The 26,935-nt window shown below is 46.1% G+C and overlaps 2 protein-coding genes across 2 annotated transcripts in view; both read left to right on the top strand.

Annotated features, from left to right (window-relative positions):
• Window positions 1–1,117: 1,117 nt before the first annotated feature.
• On the top strand, window positions 1,118–12,815 carry QPRT (quinolinate phosphoribosyltransferase). Its single transcript, XM_058822944.1, has 3 exons — window positions 1,118–1,762; window positions 8,031–8,162; window positions 12,615–12,815. Exons 1-3 carry the CDS (start codon window positions 1,118–1,120, stop codon window positions 12,813–12,815), a joined length of 978 nt encoding a protein of 325 aa, XP_058678927.1.
• A 9,159-nt stretch (window positions 12,816–21,974) lies between these two features.
• LOC131570579 (sucrase-isomaltase, intestinal-like) overlaps window positions 21,975–26,935 on the top strand; it is a 151,443-nt gene continuing 146,482 nt past the window's right edge. The window contains exon 1 of the mRNA XM_058822943.1: window positions 21,975–22,000. Coding sequence (XP_058678926.1) covers window positions 21,975–22,000 — 26 coding nt within the window. The remainder of the gene's footprint in view (window positions 22,001–26,935) is intronic.

The following is a 26,935-nucleotide window of genomic DNA, read 5'->3' as shown; positions in this document are numbered from 1 at the left end:
CCTCAGGGACCCCAAAACGCCCCCAGACCCCAAAAAATCTCCCCATAAATCCCAATGGGGACCCCAAAATCCCCTCAGGGACCCCAAAATCCCCTCAAGGACCCCCCCAAACCCCCTCCAAGCCCCCTCCCCATCGCCCCAAATCCCCTCAGGGACCCCAAAATCCCCCCCAGACCCAAAAACCTCCCCATAAATCCCAATGGGGACCCCAAAATCCCCTCCAAGCCCCCTCCCCATTGCCCCCAATCCCCTCCAAGCCCCCTCCCCATTATCCAAAATCCCCTCAGGGACCCCCAAACCCCCTCCAAGCCCCCTCCCCATCGCCCCAAATCCCCTCAGGGACCCCAAAACGCCCCCAGACCCCAAAAAATCTCCCCATAAATCCCAATGGGGACCCCAAAATCCCCTCAAGGACCCCAAAAATCCCCTCCAAGCCCCCTCCCCATTGCCCCCAATCCCCTCAGGGACCCCCAAATCCCCCCCAGACTCAAAAATCTCCCCATAAATCCCAATGGGGACCCCAAAATCCCCTCAGGGACCCCAAAATCTCCCAATAAATCCCAATGGGGACCCCAAAATCTCCCCCAGACCCAAAATCCCCCCAAAAAATCCCAAGGGGGGCCCTAAAATCCCCTCAGGGACCCCAAAATTCCCCCAAGGACCCTCCTGGGACCCCAAAATCTCCCCCAGACCCAAAAATCTCCCCATAAATCCCAATGGGGACCCCAAAATCCCCTCCAAGCCCCCTCCCCATTATCCAAAATCCACTCAGGGACCCCAAAATCCCCTCCAGGATCCCCCAAAGAGCCCCAAAATGCCCCCAAATCCCCTCCTGGGACCCCAAAATCCCCTCAGGGACCCCAAAAATCCCCTCCAAGCCCCCTCCCCATTGCCTGAAATCCCCTCCTGGGACCCCAAAACTCCCCCAGACTCAAAAATCTCTAAATAAATCCCAATGGGGACCCCAAAAATCCCCTCCAAGCCCCCTCCCCATTATCCAAAATTCCTCAAGGACCCCCAAAACCCCCTCCAAGCCCCCTCCCCATCGCCCCCAATCCCCTCCCGGCGCCCCCAGCTCCCCTTTCTCTCTCTCTCTCTTTCCAGGTCTCCCCGCACCATGTCCGGCTCTGCACCCCCAGACCCCCCGAGCCCCCCGAGCCCCCCGGGGACCCCCTGGCCCCCCGCCCCTGCCCCGCACCGCCTGCGGGCCCTGGCGCGCTCGTGGCTGGACGAGGACGCGCCCTGGCCCGACCCCACCGTGGCGCCGCTGGGGAACCCCCAGATCCGCGCCCACATCCTCGTGAAAAACCCCGAGACCCCCGCGTTCGACATCCCCGAATCGCCGCCGTTTTTCGGCGTGCTGGCCGGCTGCCCCTTCGCCGAGGCGGTTTTCGGCGTGTCGGGCTGCTCCGTGCTCTGGAAGGTTCCCGAAGGCTCCCGGCTGGGCCCGGGCCGGGCGGTGGTGGCCGAGGTGCGGGGCCCGGCTCTGGGGGTGCTGCTGGCCGAGCGCACGGCCCTCAACGTGCTGGGCCGCTGCAGCGGCGTGGCCTCCGCGGCCGCCCGAGCCCGGGGCCTCGCCCGGAGCCGCGGCTGGGCCGGGGCCGTGGCGGGGACCCGCAAATGCACGCCCGGCTTCAGGGCGGCCGAGAAGTACGCGCTGGGCGTCGGCGGCGCGCACGGGCACCGGCACGGCCTGGGCGGCTACGGGCTCGTCAAGGACAACCACAGGGTCGTGGCCGAGATGGGCGGCGGGCAGGAAGGGGTTAAACGGGTAAGGAGCACAAAGTTTGGGGGGTTTAGGGGGGGTTTTGGGGCGGTTTTGGGGGGTTTAGGGGGGTTTTGGGGCGGTTTTGGTTGTGGGAGACCCCGAAATTTGGGGGGAAATTTGTGAGGGGCCGGGCGCGTTCGGGCTGCTCAAGGACAAGCACAGCGCCGTGGCCGAGATGGGCGGCGGGCAGGAAGGGGTTAAACGGGTAAGGAGCACAAAGTTTGAGGGGATTTGGGGCGGTTTTGGTTGTGGGAAACCCCGAAATTTGGGGGAAAATTTGTGAGGGGCCGGGGGCGTTCGGCCTCGTCAAGGACAAGCACAGCGCCGTGGCCGAGATGGGCGGCGGGCACGGACGGGTTAAACGGGTAAGGAGCACAAAGTTTGGGGGGTTTTGAGGGATTTTGGGAGGTTTTGGGGGGATTTGGGGGGTTTTGATTGTGGGAGACCCCGAAATTTGGGGGAAAGTGGGAGGAAATTTGTGAGGGGCCGGGCGCGTTCGGGCTGCTCCAGGACAAGCACAGCGCCGTGGCCGAGATGGGCGGCGGCGGGCAGGAAGGGGTTAAACGGGTAAGGAGCCCAAAGTTTGGGGGGTTTTGGGGGGGTTTAGGGGGGGTTTTGGGGCGGTTTTGGGGGGTTTAGGGGGGTTTTGGGGCGGTTTTGGTTGTGGGAGACCCCGAAATTTGGGGGGAAATTTGTGAGGGGCCGGGCGCGTTCGGGCTGCTCAAGGACAAGCACAGCGCCGTGGCCGAGATGGGCGGCGGGCACGGACGGGTTAAACGGGTAAGGAGCACAAAGTTTGGGGGGTTTTGAGGGATTTTGGGAGGTTTTGGGGGGATTTGGGGGGTTTTGATTGTGGGAGACCCCGAGATTTGGGGGAAAGTGGGAGGAAATTTGTGAGGGGCCGGGCGCGTTCGGGCTGCTCCAGGACAAGCACAGCGCCGTGGCCGAGATGGGCGGCGGCGGGCAGGAAGGGGTTAAACGGGTAAGGAGCCCAAAGTTTGGGGGGTTTTGGGGGGGTTTAGGGGGGGTTTTGGGGCGGTTTTGGGGGGTTTAGGGGGGTTTTGGGGCGGTTTTGGTTGTGGGAGACCCCGAAATTTGGGGGGAAATTTGTGAGGGGCCGGGCGCGTTCGGGCTGCTCAAGGACAAGCACAGGGCCGTGGCCGAGATGGGCGGCGGGCAGGAAGGGGTTAAACGGGTAAGGAGCCCAAAGTTTGGGGGGTTTTGGGGCGGTTTTGGGGGGTTTTAGGGTGGGGGTACCTCGAAATTTGGGGGAAAATTTGTGAGGGGCCGGGCGCGTTCGGCCTCGTCAAGGACAAGCACAGGGCCGCGGCCGAGATGGGCGGCGGCGGGCAGGAAGGGGTTAAACGGGTAAGGAGCCCAAAGTTTGGGGGGATTTGGGGCGGTTTTGGGGCGTTTTGGTTGTGGGGGTACCTCGAAATTTGGGGGAAAATGGGGGGAGATTTGTGAGGGGCCGGGCGCGTTCGGGCTGCTCAAGGACAAGCACAGGGCCGCGGCCGAGATGGGCGGCGGGCACGGAGGGGTTAAACGGGTGAGGAGCCCAAAGTTTGAGGGGATTTGGGGCGGTTTTGGGGCGTTTTGGGGTGGGGGTACCACGAAATTTGGGGGAAAATTTGTGAGGGGCCGGGCGCGTTCGGCCTCGTCAAGGACAAGCACAGGGCCGTGGCCGAGATGGGCGGCGGGCAGGAAGGGGTTAAACGGGTAAGGAGCCCAAAGTTTGGGGGGATTTGGGGCGGTTTTGGGGGGTTTTGGTTGTGGGCGACCCCGGAATTTGGGGGAAAATTCGTGAGGGGCCGGGCGCGTTCGGCCTCGTCAAGGACAAGCACAGCGCCGCGGCCGAGATGGGCGGCGGCGGGCAGGAAGGGGTTAAACGGGTAAGGAGCTCAAAGTTTGGGGGGATTTTGGGGTGGGGGAACCCCGAAATTGGGAAAAATTTGGGTGGAAATGGGGGAAAAGCTGGGGGAGAAATGGGAGAGAAATGGGGAGGGGGGGGTCGGGACAAGCACAGGGCCGCGGCCGAGATGGGCGGCGGGCACGAAGGGGTTAAACGGGTAAGGAGCACAAAGTTTGGGGGGTTTTGGGGCGGTTTTGGGGGGTTTTGGGGTGGGGGTACCTCGAAATTTGGGGGAAAGTGAGGGGAAATTTGTGAGGGGCTGGGGGCGTTCAGCCTCGTCAAGGACAAGCACAGGGCCGCGGCCGAGATGGGCGGCGGGCACGAAGGGGTTAAACGGGTGAGGAGCCCAAAGTTTGGGGGGATTTGGGGCGGTTTTGGGGTGGGGGTACCTCGAAATTTGGGGCAAATGAGGGGAAATTTGTGAGGGGCCGGGCGCGTTCGGGCTGCTCAAGGACAAGCACAGCGCCGCGGCCGAGATGGGCGGCGGCGGGCAGGAAGGGGTTAAACGGGTAAGGAGCCCAAAGTCTGGGGGGATTTGGGGCGGTTTTGGGGGGTTTTGGGGGATTTGGGGCGGTTTTGGGGGTTTTGGTTGTGGGAGACCCCGAAATTTGGGGGAAAATTTGTGAGGGGCCGGGGGCCTTCGGCCTCGTCAAGGACAAGCACAGGGCCGTGGCCGAGATGGGCGGCGGGCACGGAGGGGTTAAACGGGTAAGGAGCCCAAAGTTTGGGGGGTTTTGAGGGATTTTGGGAGGTTTTGGGGGGATTTGGGGGGTTTTGATTGTGGGAGACCCCGAAATTTGGGGGAAAGTGGGAGGAAATTTGTGAGGGGCCGGGCGCGTTCGGGCTGCTCAAGGGCAAGCACAGCGCCGCGGCCGAGATGGGCGGCGGGCACGAAGGGGTTAAACGGGTAAGGAGCACAAAGTTTGAGGGGATTTAGGGCGGTTTTGGGGGGTTTTGGGGGATTTGGGGCGGTTTTGGGGGGTTTTGGTTGTGGGAGACCCCGAAATTTGGGGGAAAATTTGTGAGGGGCCGGGGGCCTTCGGCCTCGTCAAGGACAAGCACAGGGCCGTGGCCGAGATGGGCGGCGGGCACGGAGGGGTTAAACGGGTAAGGAGCACAAAGTTTGGGGGGTTTTGAGGGATTTTGGGAGGTTTTGGGGGGATTTGGGGGGTTTTGCTTGTGGGAGACCCCGAAATTTGGGGGAAAGTGGGAGGAAATTTGTGAGGGGCCGGGCGCGTTTGGCCTCGTCAAGGACAAGCACAGCGCCGCGGCCGAGATGGGCGGCGGGCACGAAGGGGTTAAACGGGTAAGGAGCCCAAAGTTTGGGGGGGGATTTGGGGCGGTTTTGGGGGGTTTTGGGGTGGGGAGACCCGAAATTTGGGGGAAAATGGGGGGAAATTTGTGAGGGGCCGGGCGCGTTTGGCCTCCTCAAGGACAAGCACAGGGCCGCGGCCGAGATGGGCGGCGGGCAGGAAGGGGTTAAACGGGTAAGGAGCCCAAAGTTTGGGGGGTTTTGGGGGGTTTTGGGGGAATTTTGGGGGTTTTTGGGGTGGGGGAACCCCGAAATTGCGGAAAAAATCGGGTGGGAAAAAGGGGGAGCAATGGGGTGGAAAATGGGGAGGGGGAGTCTGGAATTTGGGGCGGAGTTTGGGGGGCACAGTCACAGAGAGAGCGGCGGGCAGCAAGGGGTTAAACGGGTGAGGACCCCACATTTGGGGGGATTTGGGTCGGGGGGACCCCCAAAGTTTGGGGGGGAAAATGGGGGAAAATTTGGGCGGAAATGAGGGAGGAATTCCCAATTTTGGGGGATTAATTTAGAGTAGAAATTCCCAATTTTGGGGTTAATTTGGAGCAGAAATTCCCAAATTTGGAGGAGAAATTCCCAAATTTGGAGCAGAAATTCCCATTTTTGGGGGATTAATTTTGAGCAGAAATTCCCAAATTTGGAGCAGAAATTCCCAAATTTGGAGCAGAAATTCCCAATTTTTGGGGATTAATTTTGAGCACAAATTCTCAGTTTTGGGGGATTAATTTGGAGCAGAAATTCCCAATTTTTGGAGATTAATTTTGCACAGAAATTCCCAATTTTTTGGGATTAATTTTGAATAGAAATTCCCAAATTTTGAGCAGAAATTCCCAATTTTGGGGATGAATTTTGAGCAGAAATTCCCAATTTTTGAGCAGAAATTCCCAATTTTTGGAGATTAATTTTGAGCAGAAATTCTCAATTTTGGGGATGAATTTGAGCAGAAATTCCCAAATTTTGAGCAGAAATTCCCAATTTTGGGGATTAATTTGGGGCAGAAATTCCCAAATTTTGAGTAGAAATTCCCAATTTTGGGGATGAATTTTGAGCAGAAATTCCCAAATTTTGAGCAGAAATTCCCAATTTTTGGGGATTATTTGAGTAGAAATTCCCAATTTTTGGGGATTAATTTGGGGCAGAAATTCCCAATTTTGGGGATGAATTTTGAGCAGAAATTCCCAAAGTTTGAGCAGAAATTCCCAAATTTTTGGGATTAATTTTGAGTAGAAATTCCCAATTTTGGGGAATTAATTTGAGTAGAATTTCCCAATTTTTGGGGATTAATTTTGAGTAGAAATTCCCAATTTTTGGGAATTAATTTGAGTAAAAATTCCCAATTTTGGGGATTAATTTTGAGTAGAAAACCCCAATTTTTGGGGATTAATTTCCAAATTTTTGGGGGATTAATTTTGAATAGAAAACCCCAATTTTTGGGGTTTAATTTCCAAATTTTTGGGATAAATTTTGAGTAGAAAACCCAATTTTTGGGGATTAATTTCCAAATTTTTTGGGGATTAATTTTGAATAGAAAACCCCAATTTTTGGGGGATTAATTTAAAAATTTTTTGAGGATACATTTTGAGTAGAAATCCCAGATTTTGGGGTTTAATTTCCAAATTTTTGGGGATAAATTTTGAGTAGAAAACCCAATTTTTGGGGGTTAATTTCCAATTTTTTGGGGATTAATTTTGAATAAAAAAAAACAATTTTTGGGGATCAATTTCCAAATTTTAGGATAAATTTTGAGTAGAAAATCCCAATTTTTAGGATAAATTTTGAGTAGAAATCCCCGATTTTTGGGGATGAATTTGAGGGGAAAATCCCAATTTTTGGGGAGTAATTTTGAGTAGGAATTCCCGATTTTTGGGTGGGAAATTCCCAATTTTTCGAGATTAATTTCGGAATTTTTGGGGATTCATTTGGGGAAAAAAAATCCCAATTTTGGGGATTAATTTCAGAATTTTGGGGATAAATTTTGAATAGAAAATCCCAATTTTTGGAGGATTAATTTTGAATAGAAAACCCCAATTTTTGTGGATTAATTTCCAAATTTTCGGGGATAAATTTTGAGTAGAAATCCCAAATTTTGGGGATTAATTTTGAATAGAAAACCCAATTTTTGGAGATTAATTTCCAAATTTTTGGGAATAAATTTTGAATAGAAAATCCCAATTTTGGGGACACATTTTGAGTAGAAATTCCCAATTTTTTGGGGATGAATTTAAGGGGAAAATCCCACTTTTTGGGGAGTAATTTTGAGTAGGAATTCCCGATTTTTGGGTGGGAAATTCCCAATTTTTCGAGATTAATTTCGGAATTTTTGGGGATTCATTTGGGGAAAAAAAATCCCAATTTTTGGGGATTAATTTCCGAAGTTTTGGGGATAAATTTTGAGTAGAAATCCCCAAATTTTTGGGGATAAATTTTGAATAGAAAACCCCAATTTTTGTGGATTAATTTCCAAATTTTCGGGGATAAATTTTGAGTAGAAATCCCCAATTTTTGGGGGTTAATTTTGAATAGAAAAACCCAATTTTGGGGGTTAATTTCCAAATTTTGGGGGATGAATTTTGAGTAGAAATCCCCAATTTTTGGGGTATTATTTTGAATAAAAAATCCCAAATTCTGGGGGGTGAATCCCTAATTTTTGGGGACAAATTTTGAGTAGAAATCCCCGATTTTTGGGGATGAATTTGAGGGGAAAATCCCAATTTTTGGGGAGTAATTTTGAGTAGGAATTCCCGATTTTTGGGTGGGAAATTCCCAATGTTTGGGCATTAATTTCTTAATTTTTGGGGATTCTTTTGGGGAAAAAAAAATCCCAGTGTTTGAGGATTGATTTCCAATTTTTTGGGGATAAATTTTGAATAGAAAACCCCAATTTTTTAGGGATTAATTTCCAAATTTTTGGGGATAAATTTTGAATAGAAAACCTCAATTTTTTAGGGATTAATTTCCAAATTTTTGGGTATTAATTTTGAATAAAAAAGCCCAAATTTTGGGGGTGAATCCCTGATTTTTGGGGTTCTTTTGGGGTCCCGCAGCTGATTCTGGGGGCGCGCCGGGCCGGGGGCTTCACGCAGAAATTGGGCGTGGAGTGCGCGAGCGCCGAGCAGGCGCTGGAGGCGGCCGAGGCCGGGGCCGACGTCGTCCTGCTCGACAACCTGAGCCCGGAGGTGAGCCCCGAAATTGGGGAACCCCCAAAATCCAAACTTTGGGGGGAAAAACGGCGAAAATTTGGGGGAAAACCGCGAAAATTTGGGGAAAAATGATGAAAATTTGGGGGAAAACGGCGAAAATTTGGGGGAAAAAGGCGAAAATTTGGGCCCAGAATTGGGGTGGGGGTGGCGGAGATTTGAGCCCTGAAATTCGGGAACACCGAAAATCGAAATTTTGGGGCGCAAAAAGGTGGAATTTTGGGGAAAAAAGGCGAAAATTTGGGGAAAAACCGCGAAAATTTGGGGAAAAACGGCGAAAATTTGGGGGAAAAAGGCGAAAATTTGGGGGAAAAAGGCGAAAATTTGGGCCCAGAATTGGGGTGGGGGTGGCGGAGATTTGAGCCCCGAAATTTGGGAACCCTGAAAATCCAAACTTTGGGGGGAAAAACGGCGAAAATTTGGGGGAAAACCGCGAAAATTTGGGGAAAAATGATGAAAATTTGGGGGAAAACGGCGAAAATTTGGGGGAAAAAGGCGAAAATTTGGGCCCAGAATTGGGGTGGGGGTGGCGGAGATTTGAGCCCTGAAATTCGGGAACACCGAAAATCGAAATTTTGGGGCGCAAAAAGGTGGAATTTTGGGGAAAAAAGGCGAAAATTTGGGGAAAAACCGCGAAAATTTGGGGAAAAACGGCGAAAATTTGGGGGAAAAAGGCGAAAATTTGGGGGAAAAAGGCGAAAATTTGGGCCCAGAATTGGGGTGGGGGTGGCGGAGATTTGAGCCCCGAAATTGGGGAACCCCGAAAATCCAAACTTTGGGGGGAAAAACGGCGAAAATTTGGGGAAAAATGGCAAAAATTTGGGGAAAAAAGGTGAAAATTTGGGGAAAAAGGTGAAAATTTGGGTAAAAACGACGAAAATTTGGGGAGAAAAACTCAAAAAAATCGGCCCAAAATTGGGGTGGGGGTGGCGGAGATTTGAGCCCCGAAATTCGGGAACACCGAAAATCGAAATTTTGGGGCGCAAAAAGGTGGAATTTTGGGGAAAAAGGCGAAAATTTGGGGAAAAACGGCGAAAATTTGGGGAAAAAGGTGAAAATTTAGGGAAAAATGACAAAAATTTGGGGGAAAAAGGTGAAAATTTGGGGAAAAATGGTGAAAATTTGGGGGAAAACGGCGAAAATTTGAATAAAATTGGAATAAATGCCAAAAAATTGGGATAAAAGCCCACAAAATGGGGATAAAACTCCAAAAAATGGGGATAAAAGCCCCCAAAATGGGGATAAAGACAGAAAATAGGGATGAAGGAAAAAAAATGGGATTGTTCCCAAAAAAATGGGGAAAAACCTGCAAAAAATGGGGAAAAAAACCCACAAAAATGGGATTGTTCCCAAAAAAATGGGGAAAAAAACCCACAAAAAATGGGGAAAAAACCCGGAAAAATGGGGAAAAAACCCAGAAAAATGGAAAAGCTCAAACCAAAAAGTGGGAAAAAATTTAAAAAAATGGGAATAAAAACAAAAAAAAAAAGGGAAAAAGAAAAACAAAAAATGAGAACGTGCTGCAAAAAATTGGGATAAACCCCAAAAATTGGGATGAAACCCCAAAAATGGGAAAAACAAACGAACGAACAGAAAGGAATGAACCCTAAAGAATGGGAGGGAAAAAAAAACCAAAAATTGAGATAAACCCCCCCAAAAACGTGGGGAAACCACAAAAAATGAAGACAAGCCTCAAGAAATAGGGAGAAAAACCCCAAAAATGAGGGGAAACCCCAAAAAATGGGAAGAAAAACCCCAAAAAATAGGAAGAAAAACCCCAAAAACATGGGGAAACCCCAGAAAATGGAGATAAGCCCCAAAAAAATAGGGAGAAAAACCCCAAAAACGTGGGGAAACCCAAAATAATGGAGATAAACCCCAAAAAATAGGAAGAAAAACCCCAAAAACGTGGGGAAACCCCAAAAAATAGGAAGAAAAACCCCAAAAAAATAGGAAGAAAAACCCCAAAAATGAGGGGAAACCCCAAAAAATGGAGATAAACCCCAAAAAAATAGGCAGAAAAACCCCAAAAATGGGGGTGCAGATCTTTTAAAATGGGGATGAACCCCCCAAAAACGTGGGGAAACCCCAAAAAATGGAGATAAACCCCAAAAAATAGGAAGAAAAACCCCAAAAATGGGGGAAAATCCCAAAAAATAGGAAGAAAAACCCAAAAAAAATAGGAAGAAAAACCCCAAAAATGTGGGAAAATCCCAAAAAATAGGAAGAAAAACCCCAAAAATGGGGGTGCAGATCTTTTAAAATGGGGATGAACCCCCCAAAAACGTGGGGAAACCCCAAAAAATGGAGATAAACCCCAAAAAAATAGGAAGAAAAACCCCAAAAATGTGGGGAAACCCAAAAAATAGGAAGAAAAACCCAAAAAAAATAGGAAGAAAAACCCCAAAAATGGGGGTGAAGATCTCTTAAAATGGGGATGAACCCCCCAAAAAATGGAGATAAACCCCAAAAAATAGGAAAAAAAACCCCAAAAACGTGGGGAAACCCCAAAAAATGGAGATAAACCCCAAAAAAATAGGAAGAAAAACCCCAAAAACGGGGGCGCGGATCTTTTAAAATGGGGATGAACCCCCCAAAAACGTGGGGAAACCCCAAAAAATGGAGGTAAACCCCCAAAAAATAGGAAGAAAAACCCCAAAAATGTGGGGAAACCCCAAAAAATAGGAAGAAAAACCCCAAAAACATGGGGAAATCCCAGAAAATGGAGATAAGCCCCAAAAAAATAGGGAGAAAAACCCCAAAAATGTGGGGAAACCCCAAAAAATGGAGATAAACCCCAAAAAAATAGGAAGAAAAACCCCAAAATTGGGGCGCGGACATTCGCAAACGGGGATGAGCCCCCCAAAAATGGGGGAAAAAAAAAAAAAAAACCGCAACAAAAAAAAGGGGAAATAAACAACAAGAAAAAAAATCGGGATAAACCCAAAAATGGGGAGCGGAGCCGGGAGCGTTTGGGGCTGCAGAGCCGCGAGTTGGGGCTTCGTGACGGTGTCACCGTCCCCGTCCCCGCGTGTCCCCGTCTGTCCCCGTTTGTGTGTCCCCGTGTGTGTGTCCCCGTTTGTGTGTCCCCGTTTCTGTGTCCCCATTTCTGTGTCCCCGTTTGTGTGTCCCCGTGTGTCCCTGTGTGTCCCTGTTTGTGTGTCCCCATTTGTGTGTCCCCGTGTGTCCCCATTTGTGTGTCCCTGTTTGTGTGTCCCCGCGTGTCCCCATTTGTGTGTCCCTGTTTGCGTCTCCCCATGGCGTGTCCCCGTTTGTGTGTCCCCGTTTGTGTGTCCCCATTTGTGTGTCCCCGTCTGTCCCCGCGTGTCCCCGTTTGTGTGTCCCTGTGTGTCCCCATTTGTCCCCGTGTGTGTGTCCCCGTGTGTCCCCGTGTGTGTGTCCCCATCTGTCCCCGTGTGTTCCCGTGTGTCCCCGTCTGTCCCCGTGTGTCCCCGTTTGTGTGTCCCCATGGTGTGTCCCCGTGTGTCCCTGTTTGTGTGTCCCCGTGTGTCCCCGTGTGTCCCCGTGCACCCCGTGTGTCCCCATGGCATGTCCCCATGGTGTGTCCCCGTTTCCATGTCCCCGTTTCCGTGTTCCCGTTGCCGTGTCCCCGTTCCCGTGTCCCCATTTGCGTGTCCCTATTTGCGTGTCCCCATGCTGTGTCCCCGCCTGTCCCCGTTTGCGTGTCCCCATTTCCATGTCCCCGTTTGCGTGTCCCCGTTTCCGTGTCCCCGTTCCCGTGTCCCTGCGTGTCCCCACGCCGTGTCCCCGTTGCCGTGTCCCCGTTGCCGTGTCCCCATTTGCGTGTCCCCGTTCCCGTGTCCCCGTTCCCGTGTCCCCATTTGCGTGTCCCCGTTCCGTGTCCCCGTTCCCGTGTCCCCATGGTGTGTCCCCATTTGTGTGTCCCCGTTCCGTGTCCCCGTTCCCGTGTCCCCATGGTGTGTCCCCATTTGTGTGTCCCCGTTTCCGTGTCCCCGTTCCGTGTCCCCATTTGCGTGTCCCCGTTCCCGTGTCCCGTTTCCGTGTCCCCATTCCCGTGTCCCCATGGTGTGTCCCCATTCCCGTGTCCCCGTTCCCGTGTCCCCATTCCCGTGTCCCCGTTCCGTGTCCCCGTTCCGTGTCCCCATTTGCGTGTCCCCATTCCGTGTCCCCGTTCCCGTGTCCCCGTTTCCGTGTCCCGTTCCCGTGTCCCGTTCCCGTGTCCCCACGCCGTGTCTCCATTCCCGTGTCCCCGTTGCCGTGTCCTCGTTCCCGTGTCCCGTTTCCGTGTCCCCGTTCCCGTGTCCCCGTTGCTGTGTCCCCGTTGCCGTGTCCCCGTTCCCGTGTCCCCGTTCCGTGTCCCCGTTGCCGTGTCCCCGTTGCCGTGTCCCCGTTGCCGTGTCCCCGTTGCCGTGTCCCCGTTCCGTGTCCCCGTTCCGTGTCCCGTTGCAGGCGCTGCAGGCGGCGTCCGGGCGCGTCAAGGCCGCGCACCCGCGGGTGCTGGTGGAGGCCAGCGGGGGCATCGCCCTCGAGAGCCTCGGCCGCTTCCTGGGGCCGCACGTGGACGTCGTGTCCCTGGGCTGCCTCACCCACGGCGCCGCCGCGCTCGACTTCGCCCTCAAGGTGCTGCGGGACGGAGACCAGGAACGCTGAGAACGCAGCGCGGGAACCCCAAAAGTGCACCCCAGGAGCCACAAAAATCCATCCCAAGAAAATCTCAAAAATGCACCCCGGGAACCCCAAAAATCCACCCCAGGAACCCTGAAAACCCAACGTGGGAACCGCCAAAAATCCATCCCAGGAAACCCCAAAACTCGATCCTGAAACCCTCACAATCGAACCTGAAACTCTTGAAATTTGGGAACCCCAAAATCGAACTCTGGAACCCCCAAAAATCCATCCCAGGAACCCCAAAAATCCATCCCAGGAACCCCAAAAATCCATCCAGGAATCCCCCAAAATCCATCCCAGGAAACCCCAAAAATCCATCCTGAAACCCCAAAATCGATCCTGGAACCCCCCAAAATCGAACCTGAAATCCTGAAATTTGGGAACCCCAAAATCGAACCCGGGAACCCCCAAAATCCATCCCAGGAACCCCCAAAACTCGATCCTGAAACCCTCACAATCAAACCTGAAACTCTTGAAATTTGGGAACCCCGAAATCCCAGCTGGGAACCCCAAAAATCCATCCCAGGAACCCCCAAAAATCCAACCTGGAACCCCAAAAATCCATTCCAGGAACCCCCAAAATCCAACCCAGAACCCCCAGAATTTATCCTAAAATACCCCAAAATCCATCCCAGGAAACCCCCCAAAATCCATCCCGGAAACCCCAAAAATCCATCCCGGAAACCCCAAAAATTCACCCCGGGAACCCCAAAAATCCATCCCAGGAAACCCCAAAAAATCCATCCCAGGAACCCCCAAAATCCATCCTGAAACCCACAAAATCGAACCTGAAACTCTTGAAATTTGGGAAACCCAAAATCGAGCCCGGGAACCCCAAAAATCCATCCCAGGAACCCCCAAAATCCACCCCAGGAAACCCCAAAACTCAATCCTGAAACTCTTGAAATTTGGGAACCCCGAAATCCCAGCTGGGAACCCCAAAAATCCATCCCAGGAACCCCCAAAAATCCATCCTGGAACCCCCAAAAATCCATCCCAGGAAACCCCAAAATCCAACCCAGAACCCCCAAAATTTATCCTAAAATACCCCAAAATCCATCCTGGAACCCCCAAAAATCCATCCCAGGAACCCCAAAAATCCATCCCAGGAACCCTGAAAACCCAACGTGGGAACCCCAAAAATGCACCCTGGGAACCCCCAAAAATGCACCCCGGGAACCCCAAAAATCCATCCCAGGAACCCCCAAAAATCCAACCTGGAACCCCAAAAATCCATTCCAGGAACCCCCAAAATCCAACCCAGAACCCCCAGAATTTATCCTAAAATACCCCGAAATCCATCCCAGGAAACCCCCCAAAATCCATCCCAGGAACCCCCAAAAATCCAACCTGGAACCCCAAAAATCCATTCCAGGAAACCCCAAAATCCATCCCAGGAAATCCCAAAATCCATCCCAGGAAACCCCAAAATCCAACCCAGGAAACCCCAAAATCCAACCAGGAAACCCCCCAAAATCCACCCCAGAAACCCCCAAAATCCATCCCAGAACCCCCAGAATTTATCCTAAAATACCCCAAAATCCATCCCGGAAACCCCAAAAATCCATCCCGGAAACCCCAAAAATTCACCCCGGGAACCCCAAAAATCCATCCCAGAAACCCCAAAAAATCCATCTCAGGAAACCCCAAAATCCACCCCCGGAACCCCCAAAATCCATCCTGGAACCCAAAAAATCCATCCCAGGAACCCCCAAAAATCCATCCTGAAACCCTCAAAATCGAACCTGAAACTCTTGAAATTTGGGAAACCCAAAATCGAGCCCGGGAACCCCAAAAATCCATCCCAGGAACCCCCAAAATCCACCCCAGGAAACCCCAAAACTCAATCCTGAAACTCTTGAAATTTGGGAACCACGAAATCCCAGCTGGGAACCCCAAAAATCCATCCCAGGAACCCCCAAAAATCCACCCTGGAACCCCCAAAAATCCATCCCAGGAAACCCCAAAATCCAACCCAGAACCCCCAAAATTTATCCTAAAATACCCCAAAATCCATCCTGGAACCCCCAAAAATCCATCCCGGAAACCCCAAAAATCCATCCCAGGAACCCTGAAAACCCAACGTGGGAACCCCAAAAATGCACCCTGGGAACCCCCAAAAATGCACCCCGGGAACCCCAAAAATCCATCCCAGGAACCCCCAAAAATCCAACCTGGAACCCCAAAAATCCATTCCAGGAACCCCCAAAATCCAACCCAGAACCCCCAGAATTTATCCTAAAATACCCCGAAATCCATCCCAGGAAACCCCCCAAAATCCATCCCAGGAACCCCCAAAAATCCAACCTGGAACCCCAAAAATCCATTCCAGGAAACCCCAAAATCCATCCCAGGAAATCCCAAAATCCATCCCAGGAAACCCCAAAATCCAACCCAGGAAACCCCAAAATCCAACCAGGAAACCCCCCAAAATCCACCCCAGAAACCCCCAAAATCCATCCCAGAACCCCCAGAATTTATCCTAAAATACCCCAAAATCCATCCCGGAAACCCCAAAAATCCATCCCGGAAACCCCAAAAATTCACCCCGGGAACCCCAAAAATCCATCCCAGAAACCCCAAAAAATCCATCTCAGGAAACCCCAAAATCCACCCCCGGAACCCCCAAAATCCATCCTGGAACCCAAAAAATCCATCCCAGGAACCCCCAAAAATCCATCCTGAAACCCTCAAAATCGAACCTGAAACTCTTGAAATTTGGGAAACCCAAAATCGAGCCCGGGAACCCCAAAAATCCATCCCAGGAACCCCCAAAATCCACCCCAGGAAACCCCAAAACTCAATCCTGAAACTCTTGAAATTTGGGAACCACGAAATCCCAGCTGGGAACCCCAAAAATCCATCCCAGGAACCCCCAAAAATCCACCCTGGAACCCCCAAAAATCCATCCCAGGAAACCCCAAAATCCAACCCAGAACCCCCAAAATTTATCCTAAAATACCCCAAAATCCATCCTGGAACCCCCAAAAATCCATCCCGGAAACCCCAAAAATCCATCCCGGAAACCCCAAAAATTCACCCCGGGAACCCCAAAAATCCATCCCAGGAACCCCCAAAAATCCAACCTGGAACCCCAAAAATCCATTCCAGGAACCCCCAAAATCCATCCCAGGAACCCCCAAAAATCCAACCTGGAACCCCAAAAATCCATTCCAGGAACCCCCAAAATCCATCCCAGGAAACCCCAAAATCCAACCTGGAAACCCCAAAAATCCATCCCAGGAAAACCCAAAAATTCACCCCGGGAACCCCCCAAAATCCATTCCAGAAATCCCCAAAATCCATCCCAGGAACCCCCAAAACTCGATCCTGAAACCCTCACAATCAAACCTGAAACTCTTCAAATTTGGGAACCCCAAAATCCCAGCTGGGAACCCCAAAAATCCATCCCAGAAACCCCAAAAAATCCATCCCAGGAACCCCCAAATTCCAACCTGGAACCAATAAAATCCAACCTGAGATGCGGAGACACCTGGAACCCTGAAATTCATCCCAGGAACCCCAAAATCCACCCCAGGATCCCCAAAATCCAACCTGGAACCCCCCAAAATCCAACCTGGAACCCCCAAAATCCACCCCAGAACCCCAAAATCCATCCCCAAAACCCCAAAATCCAACCTGGAACCCCCCAAAATCGAACCTGAAACCCTGAAATTTGGGAACCCCGAAAATCCAACCCAGGACCTACAAAACCTGGGACCCCAAAACCCCAACCCGGGACCCCAAAATCGCAGCCCAGAACCCCCGAAATCCATCCTGGAACCCCCAAAATCCAACCCGGAACCCCAAAAATCGAACCTGAAACCCTGAAATTTGGGAACCCCAAAATCCAACCCAGGACCTACAAAACCTGGAACCCCAAAAATCCAACCTGGAACCCTGAAAATCCAACCTGGAACCCCAAAACTCGATCCTGGAAACCTCAAAATCGAACCTGAAACCCTGAAATTTGGGAACCCCAAAATCGAACCCGGGAACCCCAAAAATCAATCCCAGGAACCCCCAAATTCCAACCTGGAACCAATAAAATCCAACCTGAGACCGGGAAACACCTGGAACCCTGAAATTCATCCCAGGAACCCCAAAAATCCACCCCAGGATCCCCAAAATCCATCCTGGAACCCCCCAAAATCCAACCTGGAACCCCCAAAATCCAACCTGGAACTCTGAAATTTGGGAACCCCAAAAATCCAACCCAGGACCTACAAAACCTGGGACCCCAAAACCCCAACCCGGGACCCCAAAATCGCAGCCCAGAACCCCCGAAATCCAACCTGGAACCCCCAAAATCCAACCCAGAACCCCCGAAATCCAACCTGGAACCCCCAAAATTCATCCTCCAACCCCCAAAATCCAACCCAGAACCCCAAAGTCCAACTTGGAACTCCCAAAATCCAACCTGGAACCCCCAAAATCCAACCTGGAACCCCCAAAATCGAACCTGAAACCCTGAAATTTGGGAACCCCAAAATCCAACCTGGAAACCCCAAAATCCGACCCAGAACCCCCAGAATTTATCCTAAAATACCCCAACATCCATCCCGGGACCTACAGAAACCTGGAACCCCGAATCCATCCCTGGAAACACCAAAATCCACCCAGGAACCCCCAAAATCCATCCCTGGAAACCCCAAAATCCCAGCCCAAAATCCCAGCCCCAAACCCCCAAAATCGAACCTGGAACCCCCAAAAACGAACCTGAAACCCTGAAATTTGGGAACCCCAAAAATCCAACCCAGGACCTACAAAACCTGGAACCCCAAAAATCCAACCTGGAACCCCAAAACGCAAACCTGGAACCCCAAACCCCAAACCTGGAACCCCAAAACGCAAACCTGGAACCCCAAAAATCCAACTTGGAACCCCAAAATCCAACATGGAACCCCAAAACCCGAACCTGGAACCCCAAAACCCGAACCTGGAACGCCTGAAGTCCATCCCAGGACACAAAAACCCCAAAGCTGGAACCCCAAAATCCACCCTAAAACCCCAAATCCATCCTGAAACACCCCAAATTCCAACCTGGAACCCCCAAAATCCATCCTAAAACACCCCAAATCCATCCTAAAACACCCCAAAATCCATCCTAAAACACCCCAAAATCCATCCTAAAACACCCCAAAATCGATCCTAAAACCCCAAATCCATCCTAAAACACCCCAAATCCACCCTAAAACACCCCAGAATCCATCCTAAAACACCCCAAATCCATCCTAAAACACCCCAAATCCATCCTAAAAAGCCCCAAATCCACCCTAAAACACCCCAGAATCCATCCTAAAACACCCCAAATCCACCCTAAAACACCCCAAATCCACCCTAAAACACCCCAAAATCCATCCTGAAACACCCCAAAATCCATCCTAAAACACCCCAAAATCGATCCTAAAACCCCAAATCCATCCTAAAACACCCCAAATTCCAACCTGGAACCCCCAAAATCCACCCTAAAACACCCCAAATCCACCCTAAAACACCCCAGAATCCATCCTAAAACACCCCAAATCCACCCTAAAACACCCCAAATCCATCCTGAAACACCCCAAATCCACCCTAAAATCCCAAATCCACCCTAAAACACCCCAAAATCCATCCTGAAACCCCAAATCCATCCTAAAGCACCCCAAATTCCAACCTGGAACTCCCAAAATCCATCCTAAAATACCCCAAAATCCATCCTAAAACCCCCCAAATCCACCCTAAAACACCCCAAATCCATCCTAAAACACCCCAAAATCCACCCTAAAACACCCCAAATCCACCCTAAAACCCCAAATCCACCCTTAAACACCCCAAATCCATCCTAAAACACCCCAAATCCATCCTAAAAAGCCCTAAATCCACCCTAAAACACCCCAAATTCCAACCTGGAACCCCCTAAATCCATCCTAAAACACCCCAAATGCACCCTAAAACCCCAAATCCATCCTAAAACCCCAAATCCACCCTAAAACTCCAAATCCATCCTAAAACACCCCAAAATCCATCCTAAAACACCCCAAAATCCATCCTAAAACACCCCAAAATCCATCCTAAAACACCCCAAAATCCATCCTAAAACCCCAAATCCACCCTAAAACACCCCAAATCCACCATAAGACACCCCAAAATCGATCCTAACACCCCAAATCCACCCTAAAACACCCCAAAATCGATCCTAACACCCCAAATCCACCCTAAAACACCCCAAATCCACCCTAAAACCCCAAATCCACCCTAAAACACCCCAAATCCATCCTGAAACACCCCAAAATCCATCCTAAAACACCCCAAATCCATCCTGAAACACCCCAAAATCCACCCTAAAACACCCCAAATCCACCCTAAAATCCCAAATCCACCCTAAAACACCCCAAATCCATCCTGAAACCCCAAATCCATCCTAAAGCACCCCAAATTCCAACCTGGAACTCCCAAAATCCACCCTAAAACACCCCAAAATCCATCCTAAAACCCCAAATCCATCCTAAAACCCCAAATCCACCCTTAAACACCCCAAAATCCATCCTGAAACCCCAAATCCATCCTAAAACACCCCAAATCCATCCTAAAACACCCCAAATCCACCCTAAAATCCCAAATCCACCCTAAAACACCCCAAAATCCATCCTGAAACCCCAAATCCATCCTAAAACCCCAAATCCATCCTAAAACACCCCAAATTCCAACCTGGAACTCCCAAAATCCATCCTAAACCACCCCAAATCCACCCTAAAACACCCCAAAATCCACCCTAAAACTCCAAATCCACCCTAAAACACCCCAAAATCCATCCTAAAACACCCCAAAATCCACCCTAAAACACCCCAAATCCATCCTAAAAAGCCCCAAATCCACCCTAAAACACCCCAAATCCACCCTAAAACACCCCAAATTCCAACCTGGAACTCCCAAAATCCATCCTAAAACACCCCAAATCCATCCTAAAACCCCAAATCCATCCTAAAACACCCCAAATTCACCCTAAAACCCCAAATCCATCCTGAAACCCCAAATCCATCCTAAAACCCCAAATCCATCCTAAAACACCCCAAATCCACCCTAAAACACCCCAAGTCCATCCTAAAACACCCCAAATCCACCCTAAAACACCCCAAGTCCATCCTGAAACACCCCAAATCCATCCTGAAACACCCCAAATCCATCCTGAAACACCCCAAATCCATCCTAAAACACCCCAAATCCACCCTAAAACCCCAAATCCATCCTAAAACACCCCAAGTCCATCCTGAAACACCCCAAAATCCATCGTAAAACACCCCAAATCCATCCTAAAAAGCCCCAAATCCATCCTGAAACACCCCAAATCCACCCTAAAACCCCAAATCCACCCTAAAACACCCCAAATCCACCCTAAAACACCCCAAAATCCACCCATAAAACACCCCAAATCCACCCTAAACCACCCCAAATCCATCCTAAAACACCCCAAATCCATCCTGAAACTCCCCAAATTCCAACCTGGAACCCCCCAAATCCATCCTGAAACCCCAAATCCATCCTGAAACACCCCAAATCCACCCTAAAACCCCAAATCCACCCTAAAACCCCAAATCCACCCTAAAACACCCCAAAATCCATCCTAAAACACCCCAAATCCACCCTAAAACACCCCAAATCCATCCTAAAACACCCCAAATTCCATCCTAAAACCCCAAAATCCATCCTAAAACACCCCAAATCCACCCTGAAACCCCAAATCCACCCTAAAACACCCCAAAATCCATCCTAAAACACCCCAAATCCATCCTAAAACACCCCAAATCCACCCTGAAACCCCAAATCCATCCTAAAACACCCCAAATCCATCCGGGGACCTACAAAAAGCAGGAACCCCCCAAATGCACCCCGGAGTCGCCGAAATCCAACGTGGGACCCCAAAATCCAACCAGAAACCCCAAAATCCAACCTGGAGACCCCAAATAAAACCAGAAACTCCAAAATCCAACCTGGAGACCCCAAAATCCAACCTGGAGACCCCAAAATCCAACCTGGAGACCCCAAATAAAACCACCATAAGAGGTCAAAAATCCATAAAAGGGCATAAATCTCATATAAGTTTGTAAAAGGTGGTAAAAACAGAAATGGACATTAACCCCATGAAAGGACATTTAATCCATATAAGGGCATAAATGCCATAAAAGGCAATAAATTCCATATATGGGCATAAATGCCATAAAAGGCAATAAATTCCATAAAAGGCAATAAATTCCATATATGGTAATAAATGCCATAAAAGGTCAAAAATCCATAAAAGGGCATAAATCTCATAAAAGTTTGTAAAAGTTCGTAAAAACCGAAATGGACATTTAATCCATATAAGGTCATAAATGCCATAAAAGGCAATAAATTCCATAAAAGGTCATAAATTCCATATATGGGCATAAATGCCAAAAAAGGCAATAAATTCCATATATGGGCATTAAAGCCCTAAAAGGTCAAAAATCCATAAATGGGCATAAATCTCATATAAGTTTGTAAAAGTTCGTAAAAACAGAAATGGACATTAAACCCATGAAAGGACATTTAATCCATATAAGGGCATAAATTCCATATATGGGCATAAATGCCATAAAAGGCAATAAATTCCATATATGGGCATTAAAGCCCTAAAAGGTCAAAAATCCATGAATGGGCATAAATCTCATATAAGTTTGTAAAAGTTTATTAAAAAAAAAAAATGGACATTAAGCCCATGAAAAGGCATTTAATCCATATAAGGGCATAAATTCCATATATGGGCATAAATGCCATAAAAGGCAATAAATTCCATATATGGGCATTAAAGCCCTAAAAGGTCAAAAATCCATGAATGGGCATAAATCTCATATAAGTTTGTAAAAGTTCGTAAAAACAGAAATGGACATTTAATCCATATAAGGTCATAAATGCCATAAAAGGCAATAAATTCCATAAAAGGTCATAAATTCCATATATGGTCATAAATGCCATAAAAGGCAATAAATTCCATATATGGGCATTAAAGCCATAAAAGGTCATAAATTGCCGCGGAATTCCATTAAAAAGTTGGAATTTGGCCCCGGGGGCGGGGCCGGGGCCGGATAAAAGCCCGGGGGGTTCCCGGCGCTTCCGGAACGTTCCGGGAGATCGGAGCCAAGGATGGGAGCGGAGAGACGGAGCTGGGGGTGAGAGCGAAATCAAATCGAAATGGAAATGAAATGGAAATTGAAATTAAAAATGAACTTAAAGAGAAATTTGGATTTGAAAAATTGAAGCGGAAATTTAGAGAAAAATGAGGATTAAAAATATAAAGGTGAAAATGAAATAGAAATAAAAAACAGAAACGAGCAAAGATAAAAATGAAAAAATAAAACAAATTTAAAAATGGAAATGAAACATAAGAGCTAATGTTAAAATGAATTAAATTTAAACTAAAAAATTAAAAGAAATAAAAAGAAATTAAAATTAAAATTGAAGGAAAACACAAATTAAAAATATAATAATAAACATAAATAAAATAATAATAATAAATATAAAATAAAATCGAAATAAAAATACAAATAAACAAAACAAAACAAAAAAAATAAAATTTAAAAAATGAAATTAAATTAAAAATAAAGTTTAAATTTAAATGTAAATAAGTTTTTTGAAAGGAAATATAAAAAGAAAATTTTAAAAATTAATGAAAAAAATATTAAAATTAAAATTGAAGGAAACCACAAATTAAAAATATAAAGACAAAAATAAAATAGAAATAAAAATACAAATAAACAAAACAAAAAAATAAAATTTTAAAAATGAAATTAAATTAAAAATAAAGTTTAAATTTAAATTTAAATAAATGTTTTGAAAGGAAATATAAAAAGAAAATTTTAAAAATTAATGAAAAAGATATTAAAATTAAAACTGAAGGAAAAGACAAATTAAAAATATAAAGACAAAAACAAAATAGAAATAAAAATACAAATAAACAAAACAATAAAAATCAAATTTAAAAAATGAAATTAAATTTAAAATAAATTAGAGCTTAAATTTAAATTTAAATAAATTTTTGACATGAAATATAAAAACATTTTAAAAATTAATAAAAAATATAAAATATTAAAATTAAAATTGAAGAAAAATACAAATTAAAAATATAAAGACAAAAACAAAATAGAAATAAAAATACAAATAAACAAAACAATAAAAATTAAAATAAAAAACAAATTTAAAAAATTAAATGAAATTAAAAATAAATTAAAGCTTAAATTTAGATTTAAATAAATTTTTTGAAAATAAATATAAAAACAAAATTTAAAAAATTAAATTAGACTGGAAATAAAATAAAATAAATATTAAAAAACCAAAACAGAAATTAAAACAAAACAAAACAAATATAAATTAATATTCAAATTAAAATTAAAAGTATTTTTTAATTTTATAAATTTACAAATATTTTGGTTTTATATTATATAGATATAGAGTAAAAATAAAAATAGGAATAAATAAAGAATAAAAAATAAAAATAAGAATAAATAAAAAATTAAATTAAAATGAAAACAAAATAAAAAATAGAGATTAATATTTAAATTATACCTTTATTATAATAACTTGTGCTGCAATTGCATTATTCTGAAATTTCTGATTTCTCATCCCAAACCCAATTCTTTTCCAAAATCCCAATTATTTTTCCCCTAAATCCCATTTATTTTTTCCCCCAAATCCCGATTATTTTCCCCCCAAATCCCAATTATCTTTCCCCAAAAACCCCAATTATTTTTCCCCTAAAATCCCGATTAATTTTCCCTCCAAATCCCAATTATTTTCCCCCAAATCCCGATTATTTTCCCCCCAAAATCCCGATTATTTTTCCCAAAATCCCAATTATTTTCCCCCCAAATCCCAATTATTTCTCCCAAAATCCTGATTTTTTTCCCAAAATCCCAATTATTTTTCCCCCAATCCCAATTAGTTTTCCCCCAAATCCCCTTTATTTTTTCCCCTAAAATCCCGATTATTTTTCCCCAAATCCCATTTATTTTCCCCCCAAAATCCCGATTATTTTCCCAAAATCCTTATTATTTTACGCCCCAAATCCCGATTATTTTCTCCTCAAATCCCATTTATTTTTCCCAAAATCCCGATTATTTTTCCCAAAATCCCGATTATTTTTCCCCCCAAATCCCAATTATTTCTCCCAAAATCCTGATTATTTTTCCCCCAAATCCCCTTTATTTTTTCCCCTAAAATCCCGATTATTTTTCCCCAAATCCCGATTATTTTCCCCCCAAATCCCGATGATTTTCCCAAAATCCCGATTATTTTTCCCCCAAAATCCCGATTATTTTCTCCCCAAATCCCGATTATTTTCCCCCCAAAATCCCGATTATTTTCCCCCCAAAATCCCGATTATTTTCTCCCCAAATCCCAATTATTTCTCCCCAAATCTCGATTATTTTCCCCCCAAAATCCCGATTATTTTTGCCCCAAAATCCCGATTAATTTTTCCCCCAAATCCCCTTTTTTTTTCCCCTTAAATCCCGATTATTTTCCCAAAATCCCGATTATTTTTCCCCTAAAATCCCGATATTTTTTGCAAAATCCCGATTAATTTTTCTCCTAAAATCCCGATTATTTTTCCCCCCAAATCCCAATTATTTCTCCCAAAAGCCTGATTATTTTTCCCCCAAATCCCCTTTATTTTTTCCCCTAAAATCCCGATTATTTTCCCCCCAAAATCCCATTTATTTTTCCCAAAATCCCGATTAATTTTTCCCCTAAAATCCCGATTATTTTTCCCCCCAAATCCCAATTATTTCTCCCAAAATCCTGATTATTTTTCCCCCAAATCCCCTTTATTTTTTCCCCTAAAATCCCGATTATTTTTCCCCAAATCCCGATTATTTTCCCCCCAAAATCCCGATTATTTTCCCAAAATCCCGATTATTTTTCCCCCCAAAATCCCGATTATTTTCTCCTCAAATCCCAATTATTTCCCCCCAAATCCCGATTATTTTTCCCCTAAAATCCCGATTATTTTTCCCCCAAAATCCCAATTATTTCTCCCAAAATCCTGATTATTTTTGCCCCCAAATCCCCTTTATTTTTTCCCCAAATCCCGATTATTTTCCCCCCAAAATCCCGATTATTTTCCCAAAATCCTGATTATTTTTCCCCCTAAAATCCCGATTAATTTTTCCCCCAAATCCCCTTTTTTTTTTCCCCTAAAATCCCGATTATTTTCCCAAAATCCCGATTATTTTCCCCCAAAATCCCGATTATTTCCCCCCCCAAATCCCAATTATTTCTCCCAAAATCCCAATTATTTTTCCCCCCAAATCCCGATTTTTTTCCCCCTAAAATCCCGGTTATTTTTCCCCCAAATCCCCTTTATTTTTTCCTCTAAAATCCCGATTAATTTTTCCCCTAAAATCCCAATTATTTTTCCCAAAATCCCGATTATTTTTGCCCCCAAATCCCAATTATTTTTCCCAAAATCCCGATTTTTTTCCCCCTAAAATCCCGATTATTTTCCCCCTAAACTCCCAATTATTTCTCCCAAAATCCCAATTATTTTTCCCCAAATCCCGATTATTTTTCCCAAAAATCCCCTTTATTTTTTCCCCTAAAATCCCGATTATTTTTCCCCAAATCCCGATTATTTTCCCAAAATCCCGATTATTTTCCCAAAATCCCGATTATTTTTCCCCCCAAAATCCCGATTATTTTCTCCTCAAATCCCAATTATTTCCCCCCAAATCCCGATTATTTCCCCCTAAAATCCCGATTATTTTTCCCAAAATCCCGATTAATTTTTCCCAAAGTCCCGATTATTTTCCCCCCAAATCCCGATTATTTTTCCCCCAAAATCCCAATTATTTTTCCCCTAAAATCCCAATTATTTCTCCCAAAATCCTGATTATTTTTGCCCCCAAATCCCCTTTATTTTTTCCTCAAATCCCGATTATTTTCCCAAAATCCTGATTATTTTTCCCCCTAAAATCCCGATTATTTTCCCAAAATCCCGATTAATTTTTCCCCTAAAATCCCGATTATTTTCCCAAAATCCCGATTATTTTTCCCCCAAATCCCCTTTATTTTTTCCACTAAAATCCCGATTAATTTCTCCCCTAAAATCCCGATTATTTTCTCCCCAAATCCCAATTATTTCTCCCCAAATCTCGATTATTTTCCCCCCAAAATCCCGATTATTTTTGCCCCAAAATCCCGATTAATTTTTCCCCCAAATCCCCCTTTTTTTTCCCCTTAAATCCCGATTATTTTCCCAAAATCCCGATTATTTTTCCCCTAAAATCCCGATATTTTTTGCAAAATCCCGATTAATTTTTCCCCTAAAATCCCGATTATTTTTCCCCCCAAATCCCAATTATTTCTCCCAAAATCCCGATTATTTTCCCGCCAAATCCCCTTTATTTTTTCCCCTAAAATCCCGATTATTTTTCGCCTAATATCGCGATTATTTTCCCAAAATCCCGATTAAATTTTCCCCCAAATCCCATTTATTTTTTCCCCTAAAATCCCGATTATTTTCCCCCAAAATCCCGATTATTTTTCCCCCAAATCCCAATTATTTTTCCCAAAATCCCAATTATTTTTCCCCCCAAATCCCAATTATTTTTCCCCCAAATCCCGATTATTTTTCCCCCCCAAATCCCAATTATTTTTCCCAAAATCCCAGTTAGTTTTCCCCTAAAATCCCGATTATTTTTCCCCAAATCCCGATTAGTTTCCCCCCAAATCCCCTTTATTTTTTCCCCTAAAATCCCATTTATTTTCCCCCAAAATCCCAATTATTTTTCCCAAAATCCCAATTATTTTTTCTCAACATCCCGGTTATTTTTCCCCCAAATCCCAATTATTTTTTTCCCCAAAATCCCGATTATTTTTCCCAAAATCCCGATTATTTTTCCCCCCAAATCCCAATTATTTTTCCCAAATCCCAATTAGTTTTCCCCTAAAATCCCGATTATTTTTCCCCAAATCCCGATTAGTTTCCCCCCAAATCCCCTTTATTTTTTCCCCTAAAATCCCATTTATTTTCCCCCAAAATCCCAATTATTTTTCCCAAAATCCCAATTATTTTTTCTCAACATCCCGGTTATTTTTCCCCCAAATCC

This window comes from Ammospiza caudacuta, chromosome 36 (assembly GCF_027887145.1).
Source record: "Ammospiza caudacuta isolate bAmmCau1 chromosome 36, bAmmCau1.pri, whole genome shotgun sequence".
NCBI classification, from domain to species: Eukaryota; Metazoa; Chordata; class Aves; order Passeriformes; family Passerellidae; genus Ammospiza; species Ammospiza caudacuta.
This window is presented reverse-complemented; position numbering and strand designations above follow the sequence as displayed.